Source organism: Vanacampus margaritifer, chromosome 20 (genome assembly GCF_051991255.1).
Source record: "Vanacampus margaritifer isolate UIUO_Vmar chromosome 20, RoL_Vmar_1.0, whole genome shotgun sequence".
Classification (NCBI taxonomy): domain Eukaryota; kingdom Metazoa; phylum Chordata; class Actinopteri; order Syngnathiformes; family Syngnathidae; genus Vanacampus; species Vanacampus margaritifer.
In genome coordinates this window covers 6,613,554-6,637,212 of record NC_135451.1, presented here as the reverse complement: position 1 = coordinate 6,637,212, position 23,659 = coordinate 6,613,554, and the positions used below count along the sequence as shown (strand labels likewise).

The 23,659-nt window shown below is 38.1% G+C and overlaps 1 protein-coding gene across 2 annotated transcripts in view; it reads left to right on the top strand.

Annotated features, from left to right (window-relative positions):
• Nucleotides 1–9,957: 9,957 nt before the first annotated feature.
• The window catches only part of dok6 (docking protein 6), a 53,304-nt gene continuing 39,602 nt past the window's right edge, over nucleotides 9,958–23,659 (top strand). Inside the window, exon 1 of one of the 2 annotated variants that reach the window (XM_077553968.1) lies at nucleotides 9,958–10,215. In XM_077553968.1, coding sequence (XP_077410094.1) covers nucleotides 10,150–10,215 — 66 coding nt within the window. In that variant the 5' untranslated portion in view covers nucleotides 9,958–10,149. Of the gene's footprint in view, nucleotides 10,216–11,504; nucleotides 11,526–23,659 lie in introns of those variants that run through there. The other variant, XM_077553971.1, reaches the window with a different exon arrangement.

The window sequence follows — 23,659 nt, the reverse complement described above, 5'->3', positions numbered from 1 at the left end:
TCACAGAGTTCAAAATATAAATAGTTGCAACAAATCAAGTGCATTGCAATACACTGTAAAAAATAAAAATAATAATGGCAAAGGCTTGCTCGTTGGAGTCTGACGTCATCACTGACCTTTTATGTATTTACAGAGGAGGTTTCAGTTCCACTCTTTTTTTCCACGCTCACACATGAGCCGTTGTGAGGCCAGCCCAGGAGGTAAAAGAGTTGCTTTGTCCCAAACCTGGACGGTGAGCTCTCGAGTGGCGCGCTTCTGCCAATCCCTGAGAAGAGCGCATACAAGAGAAAAGTATCACCTGTTTTATATTAAACCTGTCAGATTAAATAAGAAGCCAACAGCATCACAAGGGTGTGTTTGGGTAAATCTCAGGAGGGCGTCCAAAACGGCAGCAAGGCACCACGAGGGCTGTTCAAAACCAATTAAAAGTAGATTTCATGACCACTTAGGGCCTCTTATTAACTCCTAAAAAGTTTTGGTTGCCTTGGAAGCTGCTTTTCATGGATCCTCTTTCCCATTTGTAGCTCTGAAATGTTTGGGGAAAGGAAAAGGAGGGCAAACTCTCCCAGAGTGGGCTAACACATTAAATAAATAAATAATTCCGACTTGCTGGAATCAGTATTAAATTATGAGGCACCAATCTTGGCAGGAGCAGCAATAAACTGGCACTTTAAAAACCAGCATAAATTTTGCCTTCTACACTGGATACAATGATGCAACTAGTGTCAAAATAATGAAGCAAATATAAAAACAACAACAAGTAAATAGCATGTTGACTAAAAGACCACTTTGTTTTCGAGTGACATGTCAAATGCGACTCATACCCCCTCATGACAATCTATTGAGAGACATATAAAGCAGCGGTCACCTTATCATCCTGAAGCTATATTAGGATATTAAGCAGCCCTGTCAAACAAATCCATATATCACTGCAGACAATATTGCCCTCTACAGGGCGTATATGTTAGTCATGCTTGGCCTCTCTTTGTATTTTTTTCTTGAAGGTGAGAAAAGGCTCAAGCACAGCAGGACTCTCATGAGGCAGCAGACTTCCTCCAAGGTTTAACTATCCGAATTGGAAGAAAATTAAATTGTACACCTCCAGCGATACCAGCCTCCTCTATATGCTTTGTTTGTTTGTTTTCCTCCTTGCATTATAATTCTTGGAAACATTTTGGCGGTAATAATGCATTGTTAATAAAGGCTGGGAAAAATCCACATATTTACCATTTATCTTCCATGTATTTGGATACAATGTAGTCTTACTTATATACCAGTGATGGCAAAATCGAAACTGTGTTTTGGTACGTACTGGTGTCGGTACCAGATGTGATCGGGCTGCTAGATTGTATAGGGTCGCCCACAGATGTCACGCTACAGGATCGGCTGGAAATTGTCCGTTTACAATTGTTCAATAAAGTTATATGAAAAAAAATTGACGGTAAACTATTGGAAATAAATTAATAAAGATTTCATTGAAAAAAACGAAATGTACAGACTAAAATTGTAAAAACGTGAATAAACCTAAGAATATAAAAAGCAGGATACTTTAAGATTGAAGAAATAAGAAAATAGATTGAAGCGCCTTCGCACTTGCTGGTGATGTCACTACTGCAGCACTAACAAATACACGATTCACTTAGGGTTTTTTTTTTTTTTTTAGCTGTTCACAAATCACAATACATCACAGAAACTGTTTAATGATAATAGGAACAACATTCTAAACTGACAATAATTGTCACATCTCAGGCAATTAATTTGTGTATTTATCATTTATTGAATCAATTTTATTATTTATTCAATATATCTTGCGTTTATATTCTTAGGTTTATTTACGTTTTTACAATTTCAGTCCGTACATTTTGTTGTTTAAATTACATCTTTAATATTTTCTTTCCAAAGTTTGACGTCAACTGGATAATTTCCGGCCAATCCTGTAGCGTAACCTGTTCGTTGGGCGATCCCGATACGATCTGGCAGCCCGATCACACCTGATACCGACACCGGAACACAGGCGTTCCCAAATCTGTCTCAGAATCAGGATGTCACGTGATAGTTACCTTTTGCATTCTATTACGCCTCCAATCGTCACATTGTTTCAGCAAGTGAACGTGACCCCTTTTCTAAAATTAAATAGAATCCCACCATTGCACTATATTAAAATGTCTTAAATCTGAAATAAATCCAACCTTAGTATACTTCGTATGTAAAATTGTCCTGGATGCTGATTCATCGCCCTACATGATCAAATGTTAATGGGCGGTAGGTTTAGTGGTAATGCACCCGCACAATGTGCTGAAAATAGTCCGATATGCAGGTAACCCCGGTTCAAATCCCGCTCCGGGCAGCTTGTTTTTGCAGGTCATTCATTCATTTTTCCTCTCTAATGCTTTCTGTCAAAACTCAAGATGATCTGTCGCAAAAAGCAAACAAAACAAATGTAGCTTACAGGTTTTCGATTAAATGTGATAGTACTGTTTTTTTTTTCAAAGCATTAAAGTCGTGTTGAGAGGTGAAATTAAAAACAAACCAAGTATCAGCAACAAAAAGCTCATTTGTACTTCTATACTTATTTTGACGGGGTGGGGGGTTTTCAGTTTTTGTTTCCAAATATTATATTATAATATTTCTCTCTCTTATGACGTTCATTACAATTACAGTATAGGCCGAGTGCCAGTTGTGTAAATGTAAATGTAAAAAAAGGTGATGACAGAGAGCAAATAGTTAGTTTCTTTACTGGGGGACTGGCAACATTGCTCTTTGATTGTAATATTTTACAATTGGCCACCAGATGTCACTGTGGGGAGATGTTTCGGACGTTCCAAAAGATCGATTCCTTTTGTGAATCAATTGTTTCAAATGATTTGATTGTTTCAATGTTCCATTTCTGCCATCCATATACATACCTACATACCTAGCACCATGGCAATACTGTGTGTTTTTAGCCATGTCAGGGGCGGCCATTTTGCCACTAATGCTGCATGAAGTCAGACAGTCCTGACTTCAAACCAGCAAGTGTGTACGGGAACGGGGCTTGAACTCGGAAATCCAACTTCCGAAGTCGGGGGGGAGGACCCCAACCGACCCACTACAATGGGACGTCACTCAACAATGGCGACCGCTTTGGAAACACAGATCGTAAATGGTCAAACACAATTTACCCGAGAATAAAATTAAATAGTTTTCTTCATTCATAAATATTCGACATAAGTTCATGTAACACAATGTTTGTAACGTATGCCGCCATCTCCCTGCAAGAAATTATACATTGAACTACTGAACTGTATGGAATGCTTATGAAATAAGATAAATACAATACATGAAGCAAAATTGCGAGAATTTAAGTTTGCTGGCGGTGTATTTTGAGGACCAAAATAAAAAAAATTGTATCACTTTTTGGTTGTTTACTTTTGCCTGGAGCGCTTTCGACTTCCAACCATCCTCAAATGCAGCATTAGGTAACAATTAATAACGGCTAAGCTTGCGAATGTCACATGACCAAACTCAGAAAACAGGTGAGCCGTGATTGGTCATTACCTGAGCAACTGTGATGTCATTTTCAGTCGACGGCAAGTGACAAAATAGCCGTCCTTTGAGATGGATAAAAACAGGTCAATTTTGCTGCTTTATTCATATTCTACAACACAATATTTATCAGAATGTTTTCAAACTAGTGGTGTTGCATACAACATCGATTTTTTTTGTGTTGACTTATGTATATATATATATATATATATATATATATATATATATATATATATATATATATATATATATATATATATATATATATATATAAAACATGAATAGCCTAAATGACTACATCTATGCATCTAATACATGTAATCATACCTAGCACAATAAGGGTGAGTGCATTATGATCTGGCATTGATACCAAATAAAATAATGTGAAACTGAAGACAAGATACAAGGCATTACTTGAAATGAAGAACATGGCGTGTAAATTTTCAAGCCTTTCACAGCATGGGAACGCTGATTAAAAGTAAGTGGTCACACAATTGACCTGGTCACTGATCCAAAACACTGATGAATTCAGTCACCAGTTCTCCAAATTAACTTTAACGTTAGCGGGGAGTGTGAAAAAAAAAAGTGAGAAATGGAGGGAAAAACATCCCTTCCCTCTCTGGGGAGCGGAAGCTATTTACTCTTTGTCCAAATGGGGAGAGAACGAACATGATGAGCTCTGCTCTTTCTGCGAGAAATGCAAAAGCAGCAGAATAAGTCTCAAGAGAAACGGCCCAGAGTTCAGAACCACCGTGACATTGAACAGACCCCAATTTAGGACACAAAAGACCACCAGGAAGTGGATCCTCTCACTGATAATGATACTTTTACTTTTCTATTCAAGGGTTCTCATGCTCTGCTTTGTAAGCAACAATTCACTCAGGGTTCATTTGCATGTACAATTCTATCTTGCTTGCTAATAGAGACCTTTCTTTTGTAAATGGCTTCTATTGCAAAGCGGACCCTCAAAGAAAGGTGAATAAAGGGGTTTAGTTACTCCATGAATGAAGAACAATCGTAATTTGGATCCGCTATGATGAGTACATTTTTAAAGCTATTTAGTTCATGCACATGGTTGAAGTTTGTCATTAAGATTCACACATTACAATGTTAAAACATTGCAATTCCAAAACTAAAATGCTTGTTTCGTGTGTTCCATCAATCTAAATGCACTCATGTCTCACTTGAAATGTACATATAAGTCAGAGGTGGCAAATCCAGGTCCAGAAAGTAAAAACTCTGCCACAGTTTGGCTTTAGCCCCAGGTGATTGCTAGCTAGCTAGCTCCCTAGCTACAGTAGCTCCTATGGTGCTCGTTTACCTGCTAGGGAGCTAGCTAGCTAGCTGGCTAGCATCAGGGGCTAAAGCCAAACAGTGGCAGGGTTTTTACTTTCTGGACTTGGATTTGCCACCTCTGCAAATCATTTCATGTATTAAACCTGAAGCGAAAAATCCAACCCTCTATGCTCACTGAGCTAACGTCTGATAAAATTTGTTTCACATGACGCTTATAGTGTCATATTTCTAGAAAATCTGGCATAAACTTGAAATTGCACCACTTTCGGGGCATTACACTTTGAAAGTTTCACTGCAGTGCCATTAGGCTTTCACACCTGCCTCAACAATGAACTAAAAGGAACATTTCCCCATTACCCCTCCTGGTGAAGGACGGAGAGGCCCTCCAACCTTTTTTTTTTTTCCTGTATGAAGTAAATCACAAACATGTCATGAGTGAATCCTCTGAGAGTTCAGTCGACCTTAGCTGTTCCACATGGTGTGACCAGCTGACGTCCTTCGAGCATGCATGACCAAGGACCCACTTTTCTGAGAAATGGGCATATCCAGCTTTTTTTTTTTTTATGCCTCTAGGCTTTGACATCTAATCAAAGCCAATTCCCAATGTGCCTATTAACATATCAGGCTGATGGTGGTTGCTGTTAAAAGCTTGAGTACTGAACATTACCATCACTCTGGATCTGCCTACATGTTAAAAAACAACAAGAACATGCTGACCTGGCATCTAGATGCCTTCTCCCACTCAGTCACCCCCTGCTTATCTTTTTGTATTCATTATTTAGCTGCTTGTGTTTGACTATTTGCCAACCAGCGCTGTCGAGCTCATCATTTTGGCTAACTTGAGATTGTTCTCACTTTAGGTATATTTAATTAGTCTCAGTTCATGGTGGGTATAAACAACATCAAATCACACCAGTTAGTTGCACTATATGGGGAAAAAAAGTTAAGGGTTCCAAAATCCAACAAATCCTTGCTAATGTGAGGTTCAGCAAAGCGCGTTGCCTTGACAACAGTTACATAAGGGAGCTCGGCATTTGTGAAAACATTTCTAAATAACGACTAATGTAAACTATTTCATGACAAGGTCCAGGCCTCCTAGAGCTTCAGTAGTGGCTCAGAGTTGTTTTAGCAACACCAAGCAAATGCACATTTGCCTGCTTTGTCTATGACCTTGATGAAGGTCTCTCTTCTTTTGAGCGAGTCTCGCACATCTGACCTTGTTGGCAGCCATTCATGTATGTCGGGGCCATATGCTGAGCTGTGTGTGCGTTCGTTTGTGAGTGTGTTCGCACAGATGCAACTTCTTTACCTGGCCAGATGACCAACGTTGTTTCCACAGAACTAGAGTGACATTATATTATTGTTACATTAATATTACTCCTACTACTACTACAACTATTACCAATAAGAATAATAGCATATAACGCTATATATTTTAATTCTAGACACCAAGAAGGAACAGCATTTCAGATGTTTGGCTTTCAGCTAAAATAGAAATAAATCACAATGGGGTAAAATACTACAAATAAAATACAATAATCTGATTAAATTAAAGGGGACATTTTCTTGACAATAATTTGTTCTATGCTGCCCCGTTAGTCTAAAAAAAGTATTCTGATTAATATTGTATTTGTGGAATAAGAGTTTAGCAGCAATATCCACCTGCTTTTATCCATCTTGGGGAGCGGCCATTTTGATTTCACATTCAAACACATAATTCAGCCTTTTTGGGTAGAAGTCATTGCAAGAGTTATCTAAACATCACATATTTTCTATTGGATTAGATCTGGACTCCAACTAGTATCAACACACATTTTTTACCGGACTAAAACTAAACTAGACTAAAACCCTCATGAATAAACAATAACTGAGACTAAATCAGTACGCATTTTCGTAGACGAATGAAGACGAGATGAAAATGTATGTCACCTAATAAAAACTTGACTAAAATCTATGGACATTTTAGTTCTTGAACAAAAATGAGACAAAAATTATATGATTTTGTAAAGTCTTGTCTGTGACACCGTCATGTGAAACACAGTGACACACCTCCTTTCAAATCTGCACCTAGCGAGTGCAACATGCACAAACACATGGGACAGACGTGAGGTGGATTAACGGTGAAAGGTTTAAAAACAAACAAACAGGAAATATAATTAACATTAATTCAACAGCTATAACATTCCAACAAAAATGTTAATCTGACCGCTAACTAATGCTGGCTATCTTACCATTTCGTAGCATTTAGCCATGGCAGCCACTTGTCGATATACGTACTGTAATTGTTTGTGAAGTTGTTTTTCATCAAAAAGATGAGAGAAAATTTTAGGTTCAACATTATCTGCTGACAAAAAAAAATATATATATATACAGTATATATATATATATATATATATATATATATATACAGGGCTAAAATGATTGTCCTGACTAAAACTAGACTAAAATGTTGACAGTTTTTGTTGATTAAAACTAGACAAATTAAAAAAATAATAATAATCAAACTTGGACTAAAATAAAGATGCTAAATTTATAGTCGACTGAAAATGGACTAAATAAAAATGGGATGAGGTTGACTAACTATGATAAAAACTGACGAGAGTAATTGAAACTGGACTAAAACTAAGACTCAATTTTTAAATGTCTGATATAATTAAAACTAACTCCAACAATTCCAAAACTTTCAAGAGTTGTGTTTACTGTCTATTTCACCTTTATATATATATGTCAAATTTAGGCAACAGTAATCACCATAAGGGCTGGAAAAGAAACATAGTGACAGTGACAACATTGTTTTCTTGGAGAGAGGATGATGAGGTGCACGGTGGAAGTGGAAGACGGCTGCGTCGCACAAAGAGGATTACGGAGCCAAAACAGCCTTGACAAATCTGAAGTTTGAGGACACTTCTAGAGAGATTTGCAGACTATCAGAGACAAGCTGTTGGACGGGTGGCAGATTGCTCTGCCCTTGTGAAAACGATACAAAAAAAAAAGATGCTGAGTTTCACCTTGGGATGCGTGACAGAATTGTGCTCCACAAAAAGGCATCCATGTGGAAAAAAAACACACTTTTTCAATGAAAAGTAGGCCCACGCTCATGAATAAATTGAAGTGCGCGCTACAGGATAACGGTACCCTTTTGTTAAAAAAAAAGTGGCAACCTTCATGGACAGTATGCCTCTTTCTTATTGCAACATTTGAGAGTGTAAATAGAGGATGTTTGATCCTCGCTCACGGCTGCTTATCTTACTCCATTCTATGAGCCATTTATCTTCTTTTCCTTTTAATCTATATAAGTAATGGCAGCCTGTCATATCAATACAGAGTAGCTCAGCCATCTGCTGTCTAATGCCAAGAAAATTCCCCGACCATAATTCAACAAACCGAGCCGCTCGCTCTACCCATTGCTTTGGCTGACATCAAATTTGTCTTCTGTGCATTTATTTTAAGTGCTTTTTGATTGCTTGTCCGCAGCATTGTGCCTGTAGAAGCCTCGCGCCGAGCGATGTGCAGTCTTGGTTCTTGTACAATTTATGTGATCATTTAATAGGGCACTGGACTATCTGCTTTTATTATTGGGCAAATCAAACAACATCAGTTCAAGGCAACCTAATAATGAAAAAATAGTGCTCACATCACACACATAGAGGCAGTCTAAAATTGCATTTCCCTATTAGCAGCCTGTCTGGCAAAAAATATGGAAATGATATTCATACTCATACAGGCAATAACGGAAAGGCAAGGTACAAAGCATGGTACAAATTAGCAGCAACTCTAAGCTCTGTTGTACATTTGCATATTCCCTTTAATCATGGGCGCTAAGGATTTGACTGAAGACTTTAAAAGTTACATTAGAAGTTGTCTAAAAATGTTTCACAGTGTGTGCTTTTCTTTTTTCTCTCCATCATCTTTACCCAGACATACTGTACATATGTCAGTACCTGGCTGCAGACATACATTTATAGACACTTGCCTATGCTATTGACTAAGAAAGTATGTCCAAACTTTTGACTGTTTGCATTGTTCATGCAGAAATTTAGCATAATGAGCAAAACATTTGATTTCATATTGGCAATACAAGTTAATAACTCAGGCAGCTAACATTTTTTGTTTTATAATGCGCTTCTTTCATCTACCCTAATAAGCAAACCAATATTTGACTCGGTTTAATGCTGTGAATTTTGATTCCGCTGTAGATAAAATACATAATCAGATAGCAGCTCTTGCATTGGACTTACCGATTATGAAAAATGTTCAATGTGTATGCCTCAATTTGATATTTGAATTTGATGGACTGTAAACTGCTTTTAAGTGTAAATGTGAGTTTGATTAGTTGTTTGCAACTCTTGCTTGGAGTTGGCGTGTTATGCTAAAGCTAACATGTGACTCTATTTTGCATGATGATGAATGGCTGTCAGGGGGAAGCGAAGCCGCTGGCGGCCATCTTGCGTTGCCACTTGCTATGCCCGCCTAACTTGAATACATTTATCAGTGGGGTTTTACAGCATTTTATTGTGTTTATTTTTTCTTTCTGGTTGATGCATTTGTTTTTTGTGCCCAAACGAATAAAATGTAAACACAAAAAAGGTCTCTTATAAGGTATATCTCCGGTTGCTTTTCTACGATTCATCACCATCATGTTGTCAGAACAATCAACAATCAAGTAAAAGTAAAGACAATCATGAAAAAAATCACTGTGAAATATAAACCTAACTTCTGGAGGTCACGATGTTGAGATAATATACTGTGAATGATCGCTCTTAGAGAGGCTCTCATTACTCCATACAAACAGAGATCCAAACGCACTGATGTGTGATATGTGCGGAAAAAAATAATGCAAGTTGATAGTGGCAACGTAAGATGGCTGCCCTCTGTTGCCCTAATGTGGATGTAAGTTGGTATGGAGAAAAAAAAGTTGTCTGTATGGAATACATTACAATACAATATGTGTTATAACAATATAAGCATTAATATTAGCATAATTAAACTTTAGCACCTTTATTCACGACCCATCCCTGACCCCCTTTTGTGTCACAAATGGTGCGGTCCAAGATTCGCGCGGGTGCCCCTGCTCCAATGAATCAGCTGATGAATGGTATCTCCCGCCTCCCTCCCGCCTCCCTCTTCTCCCCGGATGGACAGCTCCGCTGAAGCCGGGCAGCCTGAGCGCTGACACGAGAGCAGGTTGCCCGCCGCTCGCTTCTCCTCCTTCCGGATGTCTCGCGCACAGAACCTCGAGTGAGACGTTTGGCGTCACGAAGCAAACACGGCAGAAAACAGGGTTGATTTATTTTCACTCGCTAGCGTTGGGGAGCTCCCCCTTCGACCATGGCTTCCAACTTCAACGACATAGTGAAACAGGGATACGTGAGGATACGGAGTAAGAAACTGGGGGTGAGTACTGTTGCACTTGCTGACTAGCCTGGAGGAGGAGGAGGAGGAAGATGTGCTTTTAGCATCAGGGGCATCTGGATTGGAAAATTGGGCTTTAATTGCTCCACTTCCTGCTGTGAGGTCTTCTTAGAGGAGATTAGAGCAAATGTTTCTCATGTCGGGGTAGTTAGGATGATTGACAGTAGAATGTAGACAGTAGAAAGTGCTGTTTTTTTTTATCATTCAGGAAGTTGACTGACTCCATGTGTTTGGCTGCACGTGTAATTACCTCGGAGGACATTTTAGAATACCTTATAAACTATACATCAGCGGAGGGGAACATTTTTCCTGTCAGGGGCCATTTCAGTTACTGCATTAAAAAAATATGAGGCCAACAACAACAAAATTATGAGCATGTTGAGTTCAGCGTTTTTAGTATTTTTTTTCTCCATACCCTGAGGCTGTATTTGTTTTTAGAAGTAAATGGCGAGATGGATAAAATCCTACTGTTCCCCAAGCCAGCTATACATTAAAAAGCCACAAAATTAGGTACATGTATGCCTTTATAAAGATTATAAATGAGTTCTAATTGACATCATAAATACGTATGTATATTATTGTGTTTGTTAGGTACATAACATCGACTTATACTATTTAAAATCAATAGCGTGCTTATTCAAGTGCAGAAACAATTCAGAGAAGTTTAAATGAGACATTTTAATGGCATGCAGTGTAATTCCATATCTCGGGACAATTGCAATTATAAATGTGTTGTATAATTAATACCTGTTTGACGATGTCAATCAAAACTGTAGCTACTGTATTGTGACCAGCGGGTGGATTTCCCCCCACACACACGACCTCCCATGTTTGCTAATAAGTATAACATTTCAAGTCTGCTCATGTTCCATTTTGCACCACGGGCTACAGGTCTCATTAATGAGGTCTAAGGTTGTAATTATCAACCTGGGGTGTACATCCTCATTGTGTATTAGCAACGTATCACCTGGAATTGGTATGACGGAGACCAAATGGCTTGACTACTTAAATCAAAACGAACGACAGGCCGCAGAGTTATTCAATTATAATGGCCATATTGTTGGCAATGGAGCCATCTGGTTTTGCTCATTAATGATAATAGAGGCACACCTTCCCTCTGTTGAGGTGTGATGATGGAGGCTGTGAATTGCGTCATCACACAGCTTCATTCCTCCTCCTTCTTCTGCTCTCTTTGATGCCACTGTGATAGTCATTGTTTTTAACCTTCTCTGCATGGAGTGAGCGCAGAGCTGTTTAGGAGCAGACGGCGTTGGCTGTTAACATGCAAATCGGTGCGTATAAAGTTTTAGGGGATTGATTTTTTTTTTGCATGGGCGCTGAGCTGAATGCATTTCTAGGGAGCAAGCGAGGACGCTGGCGGCGTGGTAGAGTGGAGGTGTTTTTCCCGCTACGCATCCCACCCCGCTTCGTACTCTTGGCCGTCTGGCGTATCATCATGGAGATGAAGCCCTTCAGAGATGGCCTCAGTGGGCCTCTGGCATGTTAAGCGCTTAACGCTTATGAGGTGTTATGCAAGTCTGTTTTACACGGAGATCCTGCAAAATGTCACTTTCACTCTGTGACAAGGCATCCAGCAATCGGAATCAGGTAGAATTCAGTGAGGACTGCGAAGAGACCTGAGGTGCTATTGAACATAGTCAAAGCAGAGAGCTGAATTGATGAACAAACTAGGAATTTATTGACAGTCATTAATGATAATTACATATATTTATATTAGGGATTGCAAATCAAAATCAGCTTGGGCTGGGTATCGATACAAATTTCCTGAATCAATTTGATTTTGATTCACAAGAGTTCAATTTGATTCAATTTTGATTATTTTTCCATTTGATTTGATTAAATTCAGTCCAATATCAATTAATATACATATATTTATGGAACATAATTTCTTCTTAAATATCATGGACATGATCTAAAAAAATAAAAATAAAAACTCCACAAACATTAAATTCGCATGCGCACTTCGAGTGTTTGTAGCAAGTAGCCGCTGAGCTTCGGGTTCAGCCATCATCGTTGTAGCTCCACCGAGTTCACCGCGTTCTTTGAAAATAGCTGAGAGCCACAAGCCTTCTTTGAAGCGAGGCCGGCTGCAGAGATTAAAGAGATTGATGACGATGAAGATGAGGTCGCACGTTAGCGAAATTTGAGAGGCGTTTTCCCTGGACGAGCAGCAGAGCTGGTAGGAGGGTCTTCCGCATGCGCAGTTTTTCAAACGAGACAAACAGACGTTTGGCTTCTACTTTTTGAGAAAATCCTTCAATCCATTTTTTAAACCCAGCCCTATCAGCCGCCTTAATCTTTTGGCCGTTTTACAAGCAGGAAGTAGAAATTAGAAAGGAATGTAATAGAAAATTCCCATCAATTTCATTGAATTTTAAGGAAAAATGTCACGTTGGGATATATAGGTCTTTAAAATTCTAATTTTTTAAAAATCTGTCATTATTTTTTTTTAATTGGATCAAAAATACTAGTATCAATACTTGGTATCGGTGTCAGTGTTTACTCAAGATTTGAGTTCTTGTACTGGTATTGGTCTGAAAAAAAAAGGTCACGAAAATCCCTAATTACTGATTAGTTATACCTTACAAAAATGGTTGAAATTAATTTGATTGATACATTTTTCCATTCAAATCAGCACAACTGATGACGAAAAAAATGTAGCAAAAGTTTTTCATTTTTCTTCAAATATTTGCGACCATTCCCAGCCAGGTTTGGAGCAAATGAGAATTAAGTTTGCGTCCCAGAAAGGCCCTGTGTGTTTTCTTTTTAAAGGTCTCCTAAATATCACATTTCAAGGCAGTTGACCTTCTAATCCTCCCACCTTGCTCTCTAATGTAATGCGGTGCCCTTCAAAATGCGTTAAACTTTTATTTATTTATTCTTTTACCAGAAAACACTCATGAGGTGTCATTAAGAAGAATAAAAATACATCAGCGCTGTAATTGATCATTATCATATTGCATTTCGAAGTTGTGACATTACATTTATGTCAGCTATTTGTAGACCAAAGTTCTACCAAAGTCAAATGAAAATGTGTCAGGCATGCCGACTTCTCCATCACTGTTGCCATGATGGCTTAATTAATCATGATAAATGTTTAATTAGCATGCACATAAAAATGCACTTAATTCTTAATCAGGCTCACTGCTGCTGCTGAGATTGCTACACTTATTTTAATTAAATCAACTTTCTGCAACTTTTCCGCCATCTAGCGAATCCTCCTGATGATATACTGATGATTGTGATTGGGTAACATTTTCCTGTATTTATGCATTTATTGATTCACTCTTTGCATCTAGACACCTGTTTTGTTGCGTAAAGCGCTGTAGCTTGCTTGATCTGGTACCTTCGCCCACAAGCAGTGATTAACGCTCTGCGGCACTAGTAGCTTGTTAAGGCTTTCCTCCCATAATTTGTAATGCAAATGAGATTTCCAGCCTCAGAGGAGTTAAAAAGGAGAGACGAGTTTCATGCTGCGCATTTATAAAGGCTGATTATGACGTGTTTTTCACAGAATCTCAACTTGAGCATTTGGATAGACGGGAAATTGTATATTTACTAAAATAATATTTCCTATTTCTGTTTCAGTGTCAGATTAATTTCTGTTCTGCTAAATTGTGCGACAAGCACACTCACTCGCCTCAACATTTAGGTACACCTGCATGATTTAATGATCTCCAATACCATCCATCCATTTTCTATACTGCTTGTTCTCACAAAGGTTGTGGTGAGCCTGGAGCCTAGCCCAGCTAGATTCACAAAATGATACTTGAAATTATACTTGAAGTACAAGTATCGTAACAGAAAAATTACTTTGTAGAAGGTAAAGCGACCATGTAAGGCACAGGTGTCAAACTCAAGGCCCGGGGGCCAGATCCGGCCCTCCACATCATTTGATGTGGCCCATGAAGGTAAATCATTTGTATCAATGTTTCACGTTTCAAGCTAAAATACCAACATTTTTTAAATAACAATTATAGGTATTGCAAGCTTTTTTTTATTTTTTTTTATTTTTTTATACAATCCCCTCTTTATTTTTCTTCTCTCTTTTTTATTTATTTTATTTTATTTTTACTGTTTTGATGTGTATGCCTGTTAATATGATGGACCATTTATATGTGTTCAAAGTCATAATGACCCACTGAGGGGAACCATAACTACACAACAAAAATTAGTTTGACACACATGATGCTAAAGCTGCTCTATTATGAAAAAAATATTAATCACGATTATTTTGGTAACAATAGAAATCACGATTAGGACAATCAAGTATTATTTTGGTACAAAACAAGAAAATGTTTAAATGTAAAAAAATATTAATACAAATAAAATTCTTTGTAACATTATAATTATGCAAGTTCCTTTTTGATGATTGTCTTTAAATTAAATTAGTTATTTTAAAATTTAAAAAAAGGTGCAAATGAATAAATTTAAACAACTCAAACTCCAAAATTTGTATTAATCTTTTTTGTTACAATTATGCTGATTGTGTAATTGTGGAATGTAATAATTGAAATTGTAATTGAATTTAGATTAATTGCACAGCCCTACATGATGCTAAAGTATTTCTTAAATTAAATTCTTAAAATATCCCAAAAAAATTTAAGTAATTTTAAAATGTAGGTGTTTTAAAAGTTTAAAAGTTAGGGCCTGATTATGGCCCTTCAAACATCATCCAAAATAATCAGCCAAATGGCCGATATTTACAGATTATATTTACTTACATGAACTCTAACCATTTACTGCAGTTGTAAAAATTGTCTCATTATTTACAGTATTACACAAAAATGTATACCATAATCTTGTATCCTTAAATACGTACTGAATACTGTATGAAATTAAATTTGTTGATAAACTATTCAAAACCAAGCAAATCTTAATAGTTTAAAAGCAATTCTTAGGTGAGCAATGCAAGTTGTACAAGGAGTCGACCTGGATGTCACTATTTTACACACAACCTATCACGTCACGATTTGTTTGACAAAAAATAAAATAAAATAAAAAAGTAACAAAAACATCATGCAAATCAAATCAAACATAAATATGCTAAATATGACACACATTCATCTACTAGTAACACAAACACACATATGAGAAGGATGACCTCATACATTCATTAATTACATGCATTTGGCCACGCAATGCATTCTGCGAACTGAAAAGGAAAATTATTTTTTTAACAATATATTAACAGTTGACCCCCAGTTGTTTGCACGAAATAGGGACCAGGCCAGTCTGTATAGTGAATAGTGAAAACGTGTATAATTGACATCCAGTTAAATGCATGAAATGTTACTTTATGCATATTTTTTTTATTTAATTGACCTATCAATTGGTAATCTGTATTTTTTATTTTTTTGCAAAAATTGGCAACGGCTTGAAAAAATCCATATCTGTCGGGCCCCAGAAAGTAAACGTCTTTTGAAACGTCAATTAAAACTTACATGAAGAGTGGAGCAGCGTAGCAAAAGGAAGAAGTCAATGTGTGCAGCTTCGGTAGTTAACTTGACTTTGCTCAAGTAAAATTGAGAGTTTCATGCCGAGAACAATACAAATTGGAGTGCGCCACAGTGGCAAGGAAGTTGCCACGCCAACAGTTTTGGCTGAGCTCATCAGCATCCGTCATTGATTGGCTCATTTCCAAACGTCTTCATGTGTGAAGGTCGAGGTCACGAGGTCAGCGCGGTGTTCTGCAGAGCGATCAAATGATCAAACAACACTTTCCCTCCTTTTTCCCCGCCATTTCTTTTCACCAACTTGACTGGAGTGGATTGGCGACATTAGCCAATTTCTTTGTCTCTTTGTGGGCAGAGGAGAGCATGGCGCAGTGTTCTCGAATGCACCGTCAGTCGCACATATGCTGCCTTTTCCTCACCTCGCATCCCGTTCTCTCAACCACCCCCCCACCCTCCGAGTGTCTCACCCGCCATACACCCCACTTTTCACAGCCTCTCATCTCTGCTATTTTATCTGTCCTCCTCTTTTCTTCCCCTTTATCTCCCTCCTCACCTTTCTGTCCTTCACCGCTTTACAGACAGCACAAAAGCATCCTATTCATCACCCCACACTGCACCTTCCATAACCCCAACGGGCTATTCCCCCTGATACACTGCACAGCCACACACATACGCACACACAGAGGCAATTTGGCACGGCTCAACAGTGAAGAATTGGCACACACATGCATCCAGCAAACAAGAAAACAACCTACTGCTAGAGGACAGTGTATAGATTCTCAATTAATCTTAATCGCCCGGCTTTGTACCGTGCACTTTTCCTTTGCTAGATATCTTGGCCACGAGATACAAAAACAAGTAAATGGGACCCCACGCGGAGGAAAAACATTTAATCTGGCAGTGACACAGCAGAACTCTCAGTACAAAACAAGTGATGCTATCAGCGGCGCAGAAGCGCTGATGACCTTTGAGTCGTTTGACTTTCAGTCCAGGTACCTGTTTGCTGGGTTTAGCTTCATTGGGCTAGATTGGAAAGGTAATCTGTTGAATATTTCCCCACAATTTTATCCAAAGTTTCAACAAGACCTCTCTCTTTTCCACTGAATTAAATCACGGTTCTGAATTTGGCCAAAATGTTTGTGAAATATGGGTCAACGTATGCTGCACCCATAGAGATCCTGACGTTGACGTCACACATCCCAAAATGGCCGTTGGCGCAACCATTTTGGCAGCATAGAAAACTCATCTGCCACTTTGAGTAAACGGCAAACGCCACACTCTAACTATAGACAGGTTTCCATTCAATTGTCTCAAATTTTTTAAGCAAATTTACTGAAAATGCACAAAACGGACATGCGACTTATGCCCGTTTCCATCTGTTCTTCTTTTGCGAATCCATCAGTAATTTAAAAGACCAGGAAGCGACTGCTCTGTGCGTTGACGTCGTTTTGTTTTCTAATTCTTGATACACCGTAGCGTTTCTTAGTTTTTTTCCATCTAAAATAGCATTAATATTCGCTTTTTTAATTTATTCCCAAAAAAGTAGTTTCGTCGTCCCTCCAAACATACCTTACTTTATAGTCCGACATTGCTTTGGGACTACAAACATACGTGTGATGTAATATCCGGTGCGACGTATATCCGGTTTTTCCATTGTCAAAATTCGCATTTTCTTTTTTTGGATACGCTTCAAAATAAAAATAAAAATGTGGCGAATTTTGGGCCCCTTTTCGCATTTCTAGCGTTTCCATTCATTTTTATTTTCACATTTCTTGAAAATTGGAATAAAAATGGGTGGATGGAAACCCAACTAATGATTGACAGCTGTTGTGGACCAGCTGCCACAACGAGAAGAGGCAAACAAAGGATGTAGCATGCTACAGGCTACAAAAAAAAGGAACCAATGCGTAGCCAATGTTGCACTTTGTTCATGGCTGAATCAGCAGATGCTAACTCTTAGCACACGCAAAATGTGGGGGAAATAATCTGTTTCGTTCATTTGTGCTGCTACGGTTTAACAGATATTACAGAGTTGAATTTAATAACCATAAAGAAGACTTTTTACGGTATAAATGACGGCGGCCGCTGACGATTTAGCAGCTGCTTAGTTGCTAACGTGCATAAATAACACTGCAACATTCGCGTCAAACTGCCAACTTCGATGGCATTTTGACCACACATAAAGTGGAAATAAATCCGGATTGTACAAACTTGTAAAGCCTTTGTATGATCAGATTTGAAAACACTCACCGGTGTAAGAGAGGAGGCAATTCCACGTAGCAGCTTCGCCAAGTTGAAAAAAGCCCTCCTGACACTTCATTGGCAATCCAACGTGTCCACCACACGCATGTATATCATGTCCTTTTCATCAAAGTCACTGTCAATGCTCTTGGGCAGCAAGTTGACGGATAAACGCTAGTATTAGCCCTTTAAGGCATTGTAGCCCATTAACGCTGCGTCAATACTTTCCTGCCGCAAGGGGGCGTGTTCAGAGAAATAGTCACGTGTTGTCAGGATCTCTATAGGCAGCCAAGGGTTAGGTTAGGGTTAGGGTTATTATTATATATTTTCTTAAGTAGGGATGGAAATCACTGAGCAACTCACAAAACAAACAAATACTGTATATCAACATACATTCGTGATTTTTTGGGCGGGGGGCATCTTTATCACTGTTAAACATTTCAGATGATTACCATACGCTAGATTTAAAATCTCAAGAAGACAACCAAAGTTAATACATAATGTGGTTTCTAAATGAAAATTGTATTTATCAAGGGGGGAGAATTTAATTACTACAAGTGCTACTTCAGGACTTGGATGACTTGCTGTGATTAATTGAACAATTAACCACCTCGTCTACCAGAAAATCCTTCAAGCGAATGTCGGGCCATCAGTTTGTGCTTTCAAGCTCAAGTGCTTGCAGCAGGACAATGACCCAAAACATATCAGCAAACGAAAAAGAAATATCTCAAAAACCCTCCATTATAAATGAATGTGTTCAAACAATTCTGCATGAGTAGGCCAAAATTCCTCCACAGCAATTCAAAAGAGTCATTACCAATATGGCAAACAAATTGATTTCAGTCATTGCTGGTGGCACAACAACTTTTATGTTTAGGAGGCAATTACTTTTTTTACATGAAATCGGTTAGGTTTGTATTTTCCTCCCTTTATTCAATACAATCTTCATTATAAAACTGCATTTTATATTTGGGTTGTCTTTGCGGCATATTAAAATTTGTGTGATGATCTGAAATGTTTCAATGTGCCAAATAGGCAAATTGGTCATTAATCATGAACGTGCCAAATACTTTTTTATGGCTTTGTATGGATTCGCAATTCTGTCATTAGTGTTTCCATTGTTGGACAGTATGATATGGCCCAATCCCTATAGCTCAATCACACCACATTAAGATTCCAGCAGGCGGTAGATATCCTTCCATCCTACACTTTTTTGACATTTTATTGAATTATTGATATTATGTTAATTGACTCAGAATTGTTTACATCTGCATCACGATCCATCACTTACTCCCACTCCCATTACTCACTATACCAAGAAACACAAATTCAAGAAAATTCACAAACTTATCACCCATATTAATTATGGAGACGTCACGTGAGGTGCAACGTTAGAACCCAAACGCAGACAAGAGGTAGGAACAAAAATACAAAGTAATAACAGAGAGGAACATAGCAAATGTGCAGTATAGCAACTACAAAATAAAAATGACTAGACAAAATAAAACTACAAGGCAAAATAAAACCTCATCATAAGAGAAGGGTAACACTTTTAAAACATCCCTTGCCACTCTGAAATGCATATTTCTTTCTATTCTGACCATATTGGCCATTTTTTCTACTAATGAAATGCCACACTCTCCAACATGTTGCATCACCACCATGAGCTGATGATACAATTAAAAATTAAAAGTAAAGCTACAAACGACTTCCTAAAAGAGAAAATAACAAACTGCAAATGTAATATTAACAGCAATTGTGACATAATAGGGACAACGTTGCTGGTTATTGTGCAGCCCAGCCGTTATGAGAGCACATTGGTCAAAACAAAAACCCATTAAAAATACATTACACCCCGTCCCGGAGTTAGATGTGGAAATATGATTATAGCAGTCGGAATTGTGGCTGTAAACAATGATCAGTAATTCAATAATCAGTGATATACACTGCTGACGTGAAAAGATGATTCATGGTTAATGGACGTACGCAGACCCCTGCCACTCTTGAATAAATGGAGTGACCTTTTAAGATTTGGCATACTTACATATTTGTGGTGTTTAAGTATGTAAGCATATTGGTTTGCTGAATACCAGATTTATTGATTGCCTTGACATGCCTTGTGTCAGCACGGTAATTGGAATTAAATCAATAAAATTCACGTCTCATAAATCTTTATTTTTTCTCTCCAAAAAAAAAACTAAACAGAAAAAACAAAAACAAAAAAAACAAACAAACAAAAAAAAATCTTTATTTCAACACATCAAAATAAAAAGAATGCGGAACTCCATTTATTGTAAAAAGTATGCATAAAATGGTTTGTGTTATTCAGTGCAACCTGCAAAAGAAGAATCGATCCGGTCTTGACTTTGAACCACTTCTTATCGTCCATTATACTAAATCATCACAATATTATCATCCACCGTGCAATAGACCATACATCGAACACAATCCCTTTAATTATCCTCGACTGTAGAAAAACTATTAAACTAGCATGCGAGTGCAAACAAGACCACATTAAATCTTTTTATTATGACTCATATCAGAGTTTATCTTCAGGAGATTACGGCATGAATAGAGCGTTGCAGACTGATAAAAACATGCACGTTAGTCGAGTTATTATTCTTGAAGTCCTTTCCTGACCCCCCCGCTGTCGCTCCATTACTATCCCGGTTTGCACTGCTCCTCCGTATTTGGTAGCTATCAGCTCTTTTATCACGCTTTTGTTGCACTCAGCTGTTTGGGACTAACAAGTGGGTAATTGTGCCCAACGAACTGTGGCCTGGACATGGACAGTGCATATTGTCATGGTGTGTGTGTGCTCCCCCTTTGTATGGCGCAGTGGCACCCACCAAAAACAAAGGGCAAAGAAAGAGAGAATAATGCGCCTATTGTCCCAAGATGGCACAGCCGTTTCAGATAGGCTCTCGCCACTACCGCGCGCTTACCATTAACAATGACAGGGCGTCCGGATTTGTGCACGTAAGGGATTTTTTTCACACCGGGAACTGTACTCCTCTGCGCGGCGTAGAAAAGATAGAGTCAGCAAGACTGGCGGCTATTGAGACTTTGCTTTCTAAACAAGGACAAATGTCACTAAGGTGGTCCAATAAAATCTGTATATGTCCATTTTAGAAATTCCTTCTGATCTCCAATCTACGGGCCACCATTTTTATTTATTTGAGTACCATGTAGAAGTGGAGTGAAGAAAATTGCTTTTTTTTTTTTTAATACCATTGGATTTCTGTCTAACAGTTGCGTGGCATTTCATATCAGCTCTGTTTTGATGGTAATGGAAAATGGGTTTTTGCTTTTCTATCTTGGAATGCTTTGAGACTGTTTCCTCATTAACATGCTGATGACACAACATCGGCAGTAAATGAGCGTTCAGTATCTTGCTGAAGAATGCATTATTGACAAGGATTAAACCCGCAGCCTTCGCGTTGGGAGGCTCCCCTGCCACCTCAGCCAAGCCCACCCCGATGGACTCGTCAAGTGTGATAAACTGTGGCGTGGTCATTTTGTCTTTTGTCTCCAGGTTCTTCTATTAAACAAACACTTGACAAACTATCAGCCCCTATTGGCCCAGATGGATCACATTCGTAACAGGATAGAGGAAACACAGTCCAAAAGTCGTTATTCTTAGTGATTGATGTTCCTCGATTATAGAGTCGCTTTCTTGAATAAATCTGTCCAGTCCGCACTTAAGAATTTGAATCCCGGTGTTGATCAAAAAGCTTGCGCAATTAGTGATGTCTACATCTTGAGAATTTTGGCTGATTTGAATAAACACTGTTTGGTTGCCAGCATGTTCTTCAAATAACTGGACAAGCTTTCATGCTTTTATTTTTTATGTCATGGGATGCTCTTGCTGTCTTGTCGATCAGGCTATTTGTATCTTGCGGGTTTGAATCCCTTCACAAATGCATCTCACCAACTCGTCACCATCCATAACAGTTTTGCTGCAATGTTTTTCAATGAGCTGCTCTGTAAAGTGTTATGTGCAATAATCCTATTGGAGAAATGCCATACGGACTCCTCACAACTATTTAATCTTAGAAAAAAAAATATTCAATACGTTTTAAAACTTCAGTTCAATATGACAAAAATGTTTAATAGTAATGAATCATTGATGAGTTTTGAGATTTAGTAATCTTTTTTCTTTCATTTCCATCCTATCTGCGTGTTTCTTGGCCATAGGTTGCAGTTGTATACAGTTAAAGTTTTGAAACTTCACAAAACCAAATGACATTATCGCAAATAGAGCTGTCAAAATTAACGGATTAATTGACAAGTAATTGATTATCAATTTCATCGTCAACTATTTTAATAATCGAGTAAAGGTTTGGAGCCATTTTTTTTTTCAAAATGGCCCAAATCCTATAATTTCAGCATTTCAACAATAATTGTTCACTGATTTCTGTAGTCCTTCATTAAAGAAGACTTATTATCTTTTAAATAAGACATTTGCAAACATTTACTTTTACTTTGAAAAGCAATGACCGAACCAGTAACTGAATTAGTTTCCAAAAGGTTGGTGAGTACAGCATCAATTTCTCCCATTGATATTGCTGAACTGATCTTTTGTTGGCTTTTTTATCACAAAAAAATACTAAAGGAACTACAACAATTAGTTAATAAACAGTAATTAGGGAAAATTGTTTTGTAATGCACTTTTATGCGAAATAACATTTTATTTTAATCGATGGAATAATCGATAAATAATCGATAGTGACAGCCCTAATCGCAAGTGACTTGCTTGGCAGCTTTGAGCCAGATCTTCCATTCGAGACTTTTGTCCAAAAATGCCAAAAGAAGAATGTGGGCCTTAGATTTTTTTTGGGGGAAAACAGTTGTTTATGACCAGGCAGAACATTGTGTTGCTGGTTTTGTTTTCACACTGTGTGAGTATACAGCCTGTTAGGTTTCATGGTGTCCTTTTGGCAGGTGTTTCTATCACTGAATGTAGGCTTACAGATCTAATCATCTGTGCAAGTTCTAAAATGTTAATTTGAAAGCAGGTTAGGGAAAATTTAATGTACAAAATCAAATAACAGTGGGCCAAGAATGGAACCTCGGGGGACTCCATACGCTGATTAAATATGAACGCTTCAAATGGTTTCCCATAAAGTAGCCAAGGAGCATTTCATCTTTGAACACACTTGATTAGCATGTCACCAGTAACGAAAGTGCATTTCTTTTTGATTACATTTCCTTCCTGTACGTCTTCTTAATAGTTCTTGGCTCAATAACAGTCACTCACAATTTAATGAGTGATAAATAATGTAAGCTGAGTGATTACGACAATGAGTTTTAGTTCCGACATATATTTCACCTCCCATGCAAATCTGAGATTTTACACCTCTCTTCCGTACTGTATTGCTACATTGAGCCCCTACACTTGAGACACACCTATAAAAGACCAGACTGAGAGGAATCCATCATGGTTCCATTAACACTTCCTCTTCATCCTCCTTTCCTGGCCATCCTCCACTCATTAATCAACACACAAGCCCCCCGGGATTTACTCGGCAGTCAAGCTCATGTTCGTGTTTGTGTGTCACACATTGCAATCTTGTATGTTTGCATGTGTGCCTGATGTGCATTTGCAGACTTGTTTGGGTTCAGGGTCACTTTCTGTCACGGGGTTCTGTATGACACATGTTAAAGAATGGGATGCAATTTGTTTGTGCAAAACTCAAGTAAAACTG